The sequence below is a fragment of the Ochlerotatus camptorhynchus genome, unplaced genomic scaffold, assembly GCF_037179485.1.
Source record: "Ochlerotatus camptorhynchus isolate MF236.1 unplaced genomic scaffold, CSIRO-AGI_Acam_v1.1 ptg000330l, whole genome shotgun sequence".
Taxonomy (NCBI): domain Eukaryota; kingdom Metazoa; phylum Arthropoda; class Insecta; order Diptera; family Culicidae; genus Ochlerotatus; species Ochlerotatus camptorhynchus.
In genome coordinates, this window is record NW_027040818.1 from 413,131 (window position 1) to 426,818 (window position 13,688).

General features: G+C 39.4%; 1 protein-coding gene across 2 annotated transcripts in view; it reads right to left on the minus strand.

Annotated features, from left to right (window-relative positions):
* LOC135708482 (sodium channel protein 60E-like) overlaps positions 1–13,688 on the minus strand; it is a 389,801-nt gene that overhangs the window by 334,657 nt on the left and 41,456 nt on the right. The window contains exons 1-2 of one of the 2 annotated variants that reach the window (XM_065230609.1): positions 12,086–12,143; positions 9,953–11,696 (exon numbers count right to left, since the gene is read on the minus strand). In XM_065230609.1, the coding sequence (XP_065086681.1) occupies positions 9,953–9,986 (34 nt within the window). In that variant the 5' untranslated portion in view covers positions 9,987–11,696; positions 12,086–12,143. Of the gene's footprint in view, positions 1–9,952; positions 11,697–12,085; positions 12,144–13,688 lie in introns of those variants that run through there. The other variant, XM_065230608.1, reaches the window with a different exon arrangement.

Here is a 13,688-nt window from a genome sequence, read left to right on the forward strand (position 1 = left end):
CCCCCAAATTCACCAGAGATTCGTCCGGTGGAAAGATTTTGGGCCATAATGAAGGCCAAAGTTCGAAAATCGTCCAAGGTGCTTAAGAACGAGCTGGAGTTGAAAAAAGAATGGATGAAAGTGACCAAAAGGTCGGCTCCACCATTGCACAAAATTTAATGAGGGGTCTTAAGGGAAAGGTGCGGGCTTTCAGCGATTGAAAGGAAATTGAATAAAGCAATTATGCCGAAACATAATCCATATGTATTAGTTCATTCCCTGAAAGTTTCAAGAAAATCCGACTTAAAATACATTTTTGGCGAACACTTTTGTCTGGTGCATTTTTTTTTTTCGAGTACAGGTCTTAAGAAGTCTTCAAGCTCTACAAATTGACCAAGAGTTCAGGATTTTTCTTTAACCTCATGGAACTTCGTAAAAATTTACAAAACTTAGTAGAAATTCTGGAAACTCCATAGAGCTTCAAGAGAATTCGTAGAAACTTGGGAAGTAAAAGTGGGAACTCTATTTTAGTTTTGGAACCATTTTAACATCTACATAATTGCATTTCAGGGAATCTCATTATTTTTCGGGGATTTTTTTTAAGCCTCATGAGCCTGGAATAGTTTAGGGAATAACGTACAAGTTCAAGAAATTTCATACAACGAGAAAGGAGAAGTGCAGAAAACACCGTAGAAGTTTTGCGAATTTCGCAGCATTTTGAGGAGCTGCCAAAAAATTCAATTTTGTACAAGATCTAAAAATAATTCAGCAAACTTCTAAGAACTTCAGCGATTCTTGCTTCAGTTTCGTTGCAGTTTGTCAAAGATCTTTCTTCAAAAAGGTCAATGAACTTCGTGGAAGTTTTGGGAACTTTGTTAAATTTCAAGGAACTTTGCATATGTTCAAGAATATTTGTAGATGATGGGAGTCTTTCCAGAAATTCAGAGGTCTTCATAGAATAAAAGAAGAGAGATGGTAAAAATATGGAATAAATTCAGAGAACTTCGTACAAGTTGAGGAGATTTTGTATATAAATTTAAGGCAGTTTTGTACAGGGAAACTCAGAGTGATGCAAAACATACTTGTGCTGCTCTCGAATACGGGAGCGTGTCTCTTATCTTTGATAGGAGAAAGAGATAAAAGAGAGAGAGATTTCATACCTGGGTGAGAGCAGTTGGACTGCACGGGTGTTCCTCGCGTATAACACAATCTAATAGCACAAACGAAGTGACAGACTTAGTGAGTAGTGACTTAGTGCTTTAAATGAGTAGTGAAAATTTTTGCTTAATGGTGGTATACACTCAGATAAAAAAAATTAACATATTGAAATTGTTGTACATGTATGGAAACATTGTAGATGAAGTGATCTCAATTAACAGGTGCAATGAGAAGTACACCATCAAAAGGCATTGGATGCTTTGCTTTATATGTTACCATTGCATCAAATTGTACAACTAGAAGTTGAAAAGTGTACTCTAAGGATTAAAAGATCAGTGAAACTTTTTGAAAGAGATCTTAGAGGACATCTTAGGATTCTAAAAACTGTTGGTATCAACTATCTAGTAAGGAACAACGGAGACTGGCTGGAGAAAAGATACAATTTCAATCGACTTTTTCAAGTTTTGACCCTGGGTGTAATTCATGGCAATTTGATGGTCTGATTCTTCGTCCAGGATTGATTGTTTTTTATACAGATGGTTCAAGATTGAACAATCAAGTGGGAACAGGAGTAACTGGCCCAGGGATAGACATATCACTTCAAAAATTGTCTTGTCATAATCAAGTCAACTTATATTGGGTTCCTGGTCATTGCGGGATTGACGGAAATGAAAGCGCTGATGCATTAGAGAGACTCGGATCTTCTCATAAGTTCACAGGGTCAGAGCCTTTTGTGGCTTTTTTTTTTGTTGGGGGGAGTTGAACCATTGCGTCCATTATTTAAACTTTTGTGGTACCCCTGTTTACTGTTCGTATCATGCAAGCTGACCACCATTTAATGAGTGGACAGCTAATTGCCTGGACACGTCCTTTCCCAGTCAGGTATGATATGGTTTATGAAACCAACTACCTTTCCAGGATTAGCAGACCAAATCCCACTAGGTTGTAAGATAACACTACAAAGAAATTTAGATCTACGCCTGTGTAATGCACCGCAACTGCAGAGCAGATGTTCCGAGGTTTCACGTTGTTAATCTCACAGAAACGGCAGATATCGCTCTGAACCCGACCAATGTTCTTCAAATGATATCTACTCGTACAGAGCCCAGTTACTAGGCCAGTGTATATACTAAGAGCCCGTTTATTGAGCTCCAAGAGCTTTTTGGTATGTGTTACATTTGGAGTTATGAATCTTTTCGACTGGTTGCACTTCGTGACGGCCATCCAGTTGGCCATCACCCTTTGTTCATCCCAGCGTTTGAGTTCCATTTTTACCGTACAGTTTGATATTCCACAGTATGGTTCTGAGCCAATAAACGGTGAATTGGAACCTAATTTTGCGAGATCGTCTGCCCTTTCATTCCCTTCAATGCCACAGTGTCCATAAACCCAATATAAGTTTACTGAGTTCTGTTTGCACAGCTGTCGCAACAAGAGAATACATTCCCAGACAATCTTTGATGTACATTTGTAAGCACGAAGCGATTATAGTGCTGCTTGACTGTCAGAAAAATCACATCTTTATTTTCTCCTTAGGCAAACACTTACACATTCTAGTATGGCCACGATTTTCGCTTGAAACACTGTTGGACCATGTCCCTTGGCTACTGAAATATTTGTCCCAGGGCCAAAGATTCCTGCACCTATTTGTGTTCCAATTTTTGAGCCATCTGTGAAAAATATGATTGAGTCTTGACGAACGCTAGGACCACCGACTTCCCAATCCGAACGCACCATTTCACATACGTTGTAGTTTTGCGCTAGACGTTTTAGTTTTGCCAGCTTCCTCTGTGCGGTAGCCTCTTTCGTTTTTGGCCACCACACTAACGAAGCATACGCTACTTTCGGACGGATTATTGACGTGTAAATCGACATTGTCATTTCTGGTTTCAAACTCCACTTTCTTCCAATAGTTTTGTAGCATTCCCACAGGGCACTGGTTGCTTTGTTGATCACAGAATCAATCTGAGCATTCCAAATCAACTTGGCATCCAATATAACTCCTAGGTATTTGACCTTGTGTTAATTCACTAAGATTGGGTAAACTTTAGAGCTTGTTGCATTCTTTCTGAAATGATAGCGTCAAACTTTCCTCTAACAGAGGCGAAACAGCCCCAGGCTGAAAGCCTCCCTAATAAAGATAAATTATATTAATTCCTCTAACTACGATGACTATATCATCCGCAAATCCCACAACTTCGAAACCTTTCGCCTCTAGGCTTCTTAGAAGATCATCTACAACTAAAGACCACATTAGTGGTGAGAGGACTCCTCCTTGAGGACAGCCTTTCGTTGCCTTTACTGTTATAGATGAGCTTCCCAGCCCAGAAGTGACTTTTCTTTTTGCAAGCATAGTATGAATCCAGTTGACGATGTGCGTGTCGAAGTTCCTTTTCTTCATGGCGTCAACCATAGAAGAATAGGATGCGTTGTCAAAAGCTCCTTCAATATCCAAGAAAGAACAAAGTGCGATTTCTTTAACTGAAAATTATATATTGGATGCGTTAACAAGTAAGTTGAAATGATGAAGTCATTCAACACCTATTCCATAGTCTTCAGTAAAATTGATGAGAGACTAATGGGCCCAAATGCTTTTGGCTGCGTTTTATCACGCCTCCCGTTTTTCGGTATGAATATAACTCTTACCAATCTACATTTTGATGGAATGTAGTTTAATCTTAAATCCGCCTTATAAATCTTAGTTAGAGACGGAATCAGCATTGCTTCGCCGTTTTGAAGTAGTGCCGGGAATATGCCATCCACACCCGCTGATTTAATAGGCTGAAAAGATCTCACAGCATTCTCCACTCTGGCAATTGTGAAAATTTCATCAGCCATATCTAGTATGGTGTTTTCTGTTCTCTGAGACACTAGCGAGGTCTCTACAGAACACATTTCACCAACAGAATCAGAATTATCTGATTCCACATACAATACCGAAAATGGAAAATGTGTTTCCATCATTAACTTTAATGTTTGAGAGGGAGATTTGGTAAAACCTCGATCATGACATTTAAGATTAACAAGTTCAATCGTATGGTCTTTCACAAGAGTTTTCTGTAATCTCGCGACTATAGGAGTACTGTTTATATTTTCACACATTTGAATCCAAGATCGCCTCTTGGATTTCCGTATTTCATTATTATATTCAGATAAGGTTTTCTTATATTGAGTCCAATCAGAAGTGATTTTCGCCTTATAGAACATCTTAGGTGAAACTTTCCAAAGGCGTTCCAATTTCAAATTCCACCACGGCACATCCCTGTTAGAAGACGACCATTGGATAGGACACCCAGACAACCAGAAGTCGTATAACGATGTACAGACAGTATCGTAAATATCCACAGTTTAAGTCAACATCGCATATAAGTATGATATACCTCGCATTGTGTTTAAGTTAAATCGTATAGAATGCAAATTTCCGACTTATATGCGATGAATCATTTTTCCATCGTACTGTACCACAAATTAAATCGGATTACATCGTAAGACTTTTCAAATTGAATTTGTTATGACAGATTAAATCGTATATGATGTCAAATCAACTCGTTCAATAAGAAATTAAAATGTGCACGTATATGGCCTCCACTTTTGCAGGTATAAGCCCTTTGTTTGCATTATATACGATTTGATTGTGTGTAAATATGTTTGAATATCACAGAAACAACTTTGAATATACGTGCATTCTGGTTGTCTGGGCAGCTACTGATGTAGGAATTTATAACTCTTTCTTTTTCCATTTCAGAAAATGATTCAAATTGTTGGATAGAATCATTTGCAAATATATCTGAATCTAAACACTGTGCATATTGATCCCAGTTTGTTTTCCTAGGATCTCTAAATGCAGAAGGTGGTAAATCACCTCCACCCCATTCAAACATAATGTGTTTATGATCAGAAAGTGAGATTTCATCTGACACACGCCAATTTCGAATCTTCTCAGAAATTGCAGTGTTGCAAAATGTCAAGTCTTAAACTTCCTGTCTAATGGCATTTGAAAAAGTAGGTTCATTTTCTTTGTTGCATATGTATATATATTATAAGATGAGAGAAATTCCAAGAGGCACTCACCTCGACTGTTTTCCAAATCCAAACATTTCTGTGACCCACAAAATCCTTCTCAAGAGCAGTTGTTGTTGTCGTCAGCGAGGTCACTGCCGAAATCAAAACCTAGTAGCAACAAGTTTAACGGAAACTTGATCGTAATTGTTTTGTGATATAAGGAGCTTGGTGGCCTAGTAGCGACCGATTTTGCTTACTGAGCAGAAGACCGTGGGTTATAACCCAAGCTCCTTTGCGCTATTGTATCATTAGGATGACATCAATTGAGCATATCGCTTACCAAAACCAATCATGCTGTAATCTTAACCCTTTTACTCAACATCCCAGTGATTTCTCGTAGAAGGGCAGAAGTTTTCTCGGCTTTTTTACACCAGTTTTACGGACAGTTTTTACGCATGGAGGATGATTGCTAGTCCCAAGCAACGTCTATTGGTTCTCTGTACAGTACAGTACAGCTGTGGTGGTCAGTACAGTTGATCTCCCAATAACAGAGTTGTATCAACAATCAATACGAAACTAACGATTTTAAAGGGTGTCCACGATGAAATTACCACACTATGAAATTGCTCTAACTTTTTAACCGTTGGGTAGAATTTAATGAAAATTTGGGTGGATTTAGTTCATAGTGCATTATTTACATCCTGCAAGTTTTAAAGTCCTGTGATCAAAACTCGCGGAAATGGAGTCGAAAGAACAGCTCATGCGTGATAAAATCTTGCGCATTCATCACGAGAACAAGGATCTCTCGCATCGTTCCATCGCTAAAACGTAGGGAATCGCGAATTCCACGGTGTCGCGAGTGATTAAGCGGTTCGAGGAACGGTTGACCACCGATCGGAAGCCCAGAAGTGAAGGAAAAAGTATTCCGTACAACACCAAAAATCACAACTGCGTAGTTGGGGCCTTCAACCGAAATCCGAACGCCTCCGTTAGGGATGTGGCTAAGAAGCTGCACCTTGCCGAAGTTTTGTCCAGAAGGCCAAAACTAAGGCTGGGCTTCGAACGTTCAAGGTACAAAAGGCCCCTAATCGCGACGAGAAGCAGAACAAGTCCGCCAAAACCCGTGCCAGGAAGTTGTACCTCAACATGCTGACGAAAGTTGAATGCTGCATCATGGACGACGAAACATATGTGAAGGCCGACTTCAAACAGATCCCCGGCAACCTGTTTTTCACGGCCAAGGATAAGTTCAGCGTTCCGGAGCATGTCCGCACTCAGAAGATGTCCAAATTTGCGAAGAAATTCCTGGTTTGGCAAGCCATCTGCACGTGCGGGAAGCGGAGTGCACCTTTCGTGACCCAGGACACGATGAACGGACAGGTGTACATAAAAGAGTGCCTCCAGAAGCGGTTGCTTCCTCTCCTGAAGGCCCACAACGTCCCAACAATCTTCTGGCCGGATTTGGCCTCATGCCACTACTCCAAGGACGTGCTGAAGTGGTATGCGGACAATAAGGTCAATTTCATGCCGAAAATGTTCAACCCTCCCAACACTCCGGAGCTCCGCCCCATCGAGAAGTACTGGGCGATTATGAAGCAGCACCTTCTTAAACGACCTAAGGTAGTGAAGACAGTCGAGGAACTGAAGAAAGTATGGGTTTACATGCAAAAAACGGTTGATTCACAGGTTGTGCAGAATCTTATGGCCGGGGTTAAGGCCAAGGTGCGGGCATTTGCGTATGGACTGTAAATAAAATACGAGTAAAATGGTAAAATGAAGTTTAATAGTTATTTCTCAATCCCTGAAAATTTGATGGCAATCGGATGAAAACTCGAATTTTGCGAATCAATTTTGTGTGTGGCAATTTCATCGTGGACACCCTTTAAATTGACTCACTACTTGACTAGCCTATTGGTCCCAAGCAAACGATTAACGTACCCCATTCTAGTCGAAATTCTAGTACTACGCAATGTTTGTTTTGATTCGCTATGAAAGTTTGACAGATAAAATGAGGGGTTATTGGTTTTTCCTATGTTTCGAGGGGTGAATCGATTAGCTTGGGACCGAAGATAGTACCAGAGCCGAGCCAAAAAGTTGAGCACGTTATTTCGGGACCTTCTAGTCTTAGAGTTACCTCTATGGTTGTATCCCCGGGCGGTCAATCATGCTCATGCTCATGCTTATGCATAGAACCCATTTGTGGCTTTATGTTACTAAAAAATGTGCCATTTTCGTGTGTTCTAAAAAGCGGTGCCACTGGTAAACTGGTAAACTGATTGCCTCTCACCCCAAAGGGCCCGCGTTCAATCCCAGTTGGCGCCGTCGGGATATTCTGAGGCATAAAATCTCTGATCACGCCTTCCTTCGGACGGAAAGTAAGCCGTTGGTTAACGGTTCATGAGTTGATGGGTCGATAGGTAGGGTCCAGGTGTGAGAGCTGTCTCCCTAGCGTCGGTAGCATTGGTGCTCAGCACGGAAAACAAGATCGACGGAAAACAAATCAAGGAACAAGTATGTTGTAAAATTCAATACAAATTAATATAAATAAAAATTAAATTGAGCAAACTACCGGCTAACACTTTTCACGAACTTTTAGGATATAATTTCAGCTTTCATCACACAAAATATTACGGAAATCGATGCTCTCCGAGAAAATCATTGTTTTATGATTTTTTGTTTTGCTTTCAATGTATTTTTTCTCAAAGAAAATTCAATTACCTACAACTTCTTCTCAGATGTCATTTTGATCAGTTAAGTCATTTTCCAATAATGATTTTTTTTTATAAAAATAAATCCATTTTTAGATACACCGCTTTAAAAAGTTACTCTTGAGAAAAACACCCAGATTTAAAAAAAATGCGATCAACTGAATACCGTTTGTCAATTAGATTAGTGGTATTGTTGATGATTAATACTATGTTATTTTTTTTTTATTTTTTTTTTATGTTTCCATGAAAAAAATAATTTCAGATATGTTTCAAATGAGAAAAATTTGAAAAAAATTCAACATATTATTAATTATCAACAATACCACTTATTTCACAGACCAAAAGTATTCAGCTGATCGGATTTAACGAAAGATCAAAAGGCAATTTTCTCACCATTTATTTAACGACACAGATTCATTACAGCCAAAATTATTTGTATTTTAGAAAAAAAGTATTTTTTTAAAGTGAAATTCTATTTTCAGCTCTATCTCAAAAACTATCCTACTGTGATATTTTTGACTACACTTTTGGATTCAGCGCACGATTTTACATAAAAATCGTAGGTTAAACACTTAAGATATGTTTTACTTTTATTTGTAAACTAGTGTAATTAATTTGAAGATTCGTTCCACAAGTCTAATCGAGTGGACTAAAACACAACGAATCAAAATGGAACCAGCCTTTCCTTCATTTAATCTAGAAATGAACTTTGCGGAACATGCTTTCCAGAATTCGTTCCACGCTTCAAATTAAGCAAAAACTCTCCAAACAATAAATCACGCGCGATCGTGGCCATCTCGCTTTGAATAAACGGAAATCAAAAACAATGACGATGTGTACGATTCATTTATAGTATAAATCCTTTTTCGTGGGTTTTTATCTGCTTCGTTTATTTTGATGGTTCAAACGCGTTAGCTTTACGGAGCCGATAATTCATTGTTGATTGCTTGTAACAAAATTCACTTAATTCAATTTCTAGTAGAAGTTGAGTCGAATACTAGCGGCTTATCCGAGGTTAAATGTTCATAGTTACAAATACAATACAGAGTCATGGTTTCTATATATGGATCTTGGAGACAACGAAGTGGTCCTCCGGAAGATCTGGAACAAACGTGATCAATCCACGAAAATAATCCTAGAGCTCCGTGGTTTTTTTGAAAACATTAGGAATTGTGATATAAGAAAGAATTTGGGGTCGTAACTTAAACATGGGCCTGTAAGGCCATGGGACCGTCGTCCGGGCGCTGCGGAACATCCGTAAAAGTGGTCCATCCATGAAACTGATCCTAGAGCTCCGAGATTAGAGATTTTCATGAAAGAAAAAGATATTGAAAAAAATCATGATCCATTACTTTGTTTTCCCTGTTGAGATTTTCATCCATTGTAAAAAAAATTCATAGAAAACCTTTTTCAGTTTATATTTTCTATGGATTGCGAAATAATTGCCTTATCATTATTATCATTACAGTATTTTTCTACGATACTTGGTTCATGAGTTATGGATTTTCAAGTAATTGGATTTCGTAAAAATCAGAGAAGTTGATCCAAAATTTTCCGGCTCGTTAGTTCTTTGGTCATAATTCATAACCGGTAAAAGACACCCCACTGAAATTTTCACCGAAGAAAAATAATTAATTACCCTGACATTGTTTTTTCCTGATTTTCTTTGTAATTTTCCTCAACCGTAAAAATTTTCATTAGAAACATTTTCCGATTATATTGGTAAGGGATTGCTGAGATAATTTCTTTATCATTTAACTTCATCACATTCGTTCTACGATGCTTGGTTTATGACTTACGAATTTTAAAATTACGTGATGACCGGGAAAATCCGAAAATTAATCAAAAAAATTCCAGGGAAATTAACCACCCCGAATTTTCAAAAAAATGTTTTCGTTCATATAAGCACAAACTGTACCTGTGGGCAAATTTTCATTAAATTCTGAGACCCTTCGGCCCAACCTGTCCGATGGTTTAAAAAAATCCCCACCTGCTACCTCACAGTCCCCTTTTCTCTTAATCTGTATCCGCACTGTTTTATAATATCAAAAGCAATAGTAATGATCCATTACAAAAAAAAATAACGCATAGCAAGTTCCACTCACCTTGTCCGTCATTGGGCGTCGATGCTTCCGACATTGTGGCCGATGTTGTCGTCGTGACTCCGTTTGCTTATTCCAGTAGAGTGGCACATACACTAATTTTCCCACCAAATTGTACGACAACTGCGATTGTGGGTTACGATTACCTTTTGCACACTCTCACCAAACTGACTGCCGCTGTCTTAGATTCCTTTGCCAACCGTGGCAAATATATTGATAGCATCCCAATTACAATTCCAACCCAACACACTACTCACTGATCAGTCGAAATGTTTCCAATGCGGCTGCGATGGTTTCGAGCGAAGATTAACTTTTCCTTTTGTTAATATTTGCACACTTCCATTCGAAACTCTAACCACAACGGAGCAAACTTTCCACCAGGGTGGATTTTCAACTTTTTAGTTTTCGTTTTGTTTTTTTTTTTTTTCACGGTAAAAACTTTATGAGCACCCTCGGTTCAGTTATTTGAGTAATGGAACGAGTTGGTCATTTTTCACCGAATTTTTTATGTTTCTCTCGGGCTTTTCCTTCGACCTGCAACGGGCTTAGAATTTGAGGGGAGTGGTAAGTCCACTTTATTTATTCTGCTTAATGGCTATGATTATTACTTGTTTTTTTCACGGGGTATATTAGCCCGGTCTGGGGATTCCAGTTAGTGTTACTTTGTCTGACGAAAAGTAGGAAGGAGGAGGGGGTGTTAAGGTAGAGTTGTGATTTTTTCACTTCGTTCTAGTTGCTTTGTACGAGTGTGTACTAGAGTAGAACCATTGCTGCTGCTGCCATTATGCGGTAGTTTTGAGCTGCCATGAAATGCTTCGTTTGCATGCTACTGGCTTTATTACAGATGATGATTATTATACACAATCACACTCACACGATTGAAAGGACTACGAAGTAACTTTTGCTTATTTTTTTTAGATCAGCTTTGCTTATTACTGTACACAGATCAACTTTTTTGCTGTTTGGTTTGAAGTAACTTTTCCACTACTTTGGCTTATTTGGTAAATGCAACACTTAGAATCTAGCGCTAATTATTCTTTGCTTAACGGTATGAGATAAACTTGGTTGGAGAAAACTGCTTTTAGATTAATATTTTGCGGAACATCTACTAGCTAAGAATAGTTGCACTTGATACTGATCAACACTTTATGAACTCTGTACACTAGAAATTATCCGAAGGGGTTTCGTCAACGGTGAAAGAACTGGCACCTGAAGTTTTATTTACAATGAACTGTACACACGAAGACGCACACATCTACGCTTCTGGTAGAGGATTATGTCGAAATATTTCTTCCAACACCTGAGCCTTCGAAGGCTTCTTGAATCGTCGAGCTTACTTATTTACAATAGACACGTACACTTATGGAGAACAACGTCAACAACATGAGCAGCGTAGGGAAAGAACATCGACGGACCCCTCGTTCTAGGTTCTCGACAGACAGGATCTAGGTCATGTCAGATGCCGTTGCCATTGCTGCTACTATCCTGCTGCTGCTCGGTGGATCGACGAGTTACACCGATTCGATTGCTATATGTTGCATAATTAATCATCGTTGTCACGTTTTTCACACACTTCCACTTCAGCTACTGGCGAACCACGCTAGAGGTTCACTATGCTTCGATTTTATTCAACTCCCCGAACTACCACCGTCCTCGCGCTTAGCTCCACTCGTCGGATTTCCACGTTGAAACATTGTTATTTTGCCACACTCGATTTGAGTACCGATTTATTAACCACCAGTCCAACCTGCAAAAAAACAGAGAAAACATCGTTTTTTAATAAATCCTGAAAATTTATAACCCATTCAATTCGAGTTATATGAATGTTCTGCTATCACGAATTCTCACACTTCAACGAACGACCAATCCAGCCGGGGTAAAAAAAACACAACCAAGTCAGCACAATTAACTTTTATTGATTTCTCCGCGGATTCCTCCGTCCTGAATCAACAGACTGCTCCGAATGAAATTTTACGAGCGACCTTAAAAATCGAAACTGGCAGCGAAACGCCAAAGCAACTGGCCACCACGCGATAAAGCACGTCATTAACTGACCACATTCACGCGCAAACACTCACACTCCCACACCTGGTACCAGCAGCAGCGAAAAACACAACATTTTAAGGATATCCGTACCGCCGAATATTGACTGTTATTAACTGGAGCTAACTCCCGCTTCCACGAGGTCCCCGCCGCCGTCACACGCTATTTCCCCATATCGCAACAAAAGCAATTCGCTGACCACCACCTCACCGGATCTCCTTTCACCTCGCACGCTTCTCTGCGAGCTGCCAACCTGCGGCGATCAACTGGTTAGAAAACCTGGATTTTTTCTTTCCTTTGCAGAGGACACCCCCAGACTCCACACACACAGTCCACTTTGGTCGGTCGGTCAGGACTAAAATCAATTCCTTTCGCGCTATGGCGCACCACACTGACTCGAAGCTGGTCGTGGCCAACCTCGTCGCCGTCGGTGGCGGGATCGTGAGAGAATGAGGCACTCTCTCTCTCTCGGGGGCAAAATACTGATAGGAGAGGAGTGAGAATGAGTTGCTTGACACTTTTCCCTGAGTGGGAGCTTTTCCGACGGCACTCAGGGATTGCTGCTCTGCCGAACTACCGATGCATTTAAGGCGGCATGGTGTAATGTCAATTTGGAGACTCCTGATAAAGGAGGAAAGCTGTTTTTCTTCTGTGAGCATGGGAAGCCAGTTCGATAAAATTGTGTTACGTGTGCTGAGAATGCGGGAATGGTTGATAAGGATTAATGGTGGCATCGCACCAGTAGCAGTATACTTATAGATGGAAGTGACCGGTTCCTGGAATTGAATTCAATTCGCAAACAATATAGAACGAGGGAAGATTGACGTTCGAGGAGCGATCAATAGTAAGTTAAGTTAACCATGTGGGATATTTCGGCTAGTTATTCGCCTTCTTGGCTAAATGCAGTTGAGCAACGGTTATATCAGCTTTTGAAAGTTTTGCTGAAGCGCATCCAAAGGAAGGTCCACTTGATTAGGTTATAGCTTATTCTTTTCGATCTTTGCACCAGGATTTTTATTGCAGATCCACAGTAGCGTTGTCAGATATACAGATACAGATCCTTAAAATACCACTTTTTTAATTAATCCGGTTATGAGTATAAGCAAAGTCATCTTCGTTCACCTTTTCTGCTGGTTTCATCAACTGATTGGCACACAGGATTTTTAATTCCCTTGTATTCATCATTGTACTAATCACCGACACCAAGAATAGGTAAACCTATTATCGTGCTCAGTCAACCAACCCTTAATTATGGAGACAACAATAACGAAAATTGTTCATTGATCGATTTGATGCGTCCGTTCCAATTTATTCTTTTAATTATTTTCCTAATACCGTAATGCACCGAATACCGGATGGCAGGGATGGATCGCTCTTTTGGATGTTTTTCGTTACTTTTAATATAGAATGCTTGCGTTGAATCCAATTGTATTTTTATTTAACCCATCTTAAAATAGATAGTTAAGTGCTATTATTCTCCCTATCAAAATTTAAAATATTCACACCGTAGAGCCAAACTCTGTGTTTTCTCTAAAAGTACACTTGAGAGCGCTCTCGAGTGTAGCTTTAGTGAAAATATAGATTGTGGCTCGCACCGATATTTTGAATTTTGATAGAAAAATTAATAGCACTAAATTATAAAGAGAAAGAGAGAGAGATAGAAGGATTAGTATTATCCATTTAATTCCACTACCTT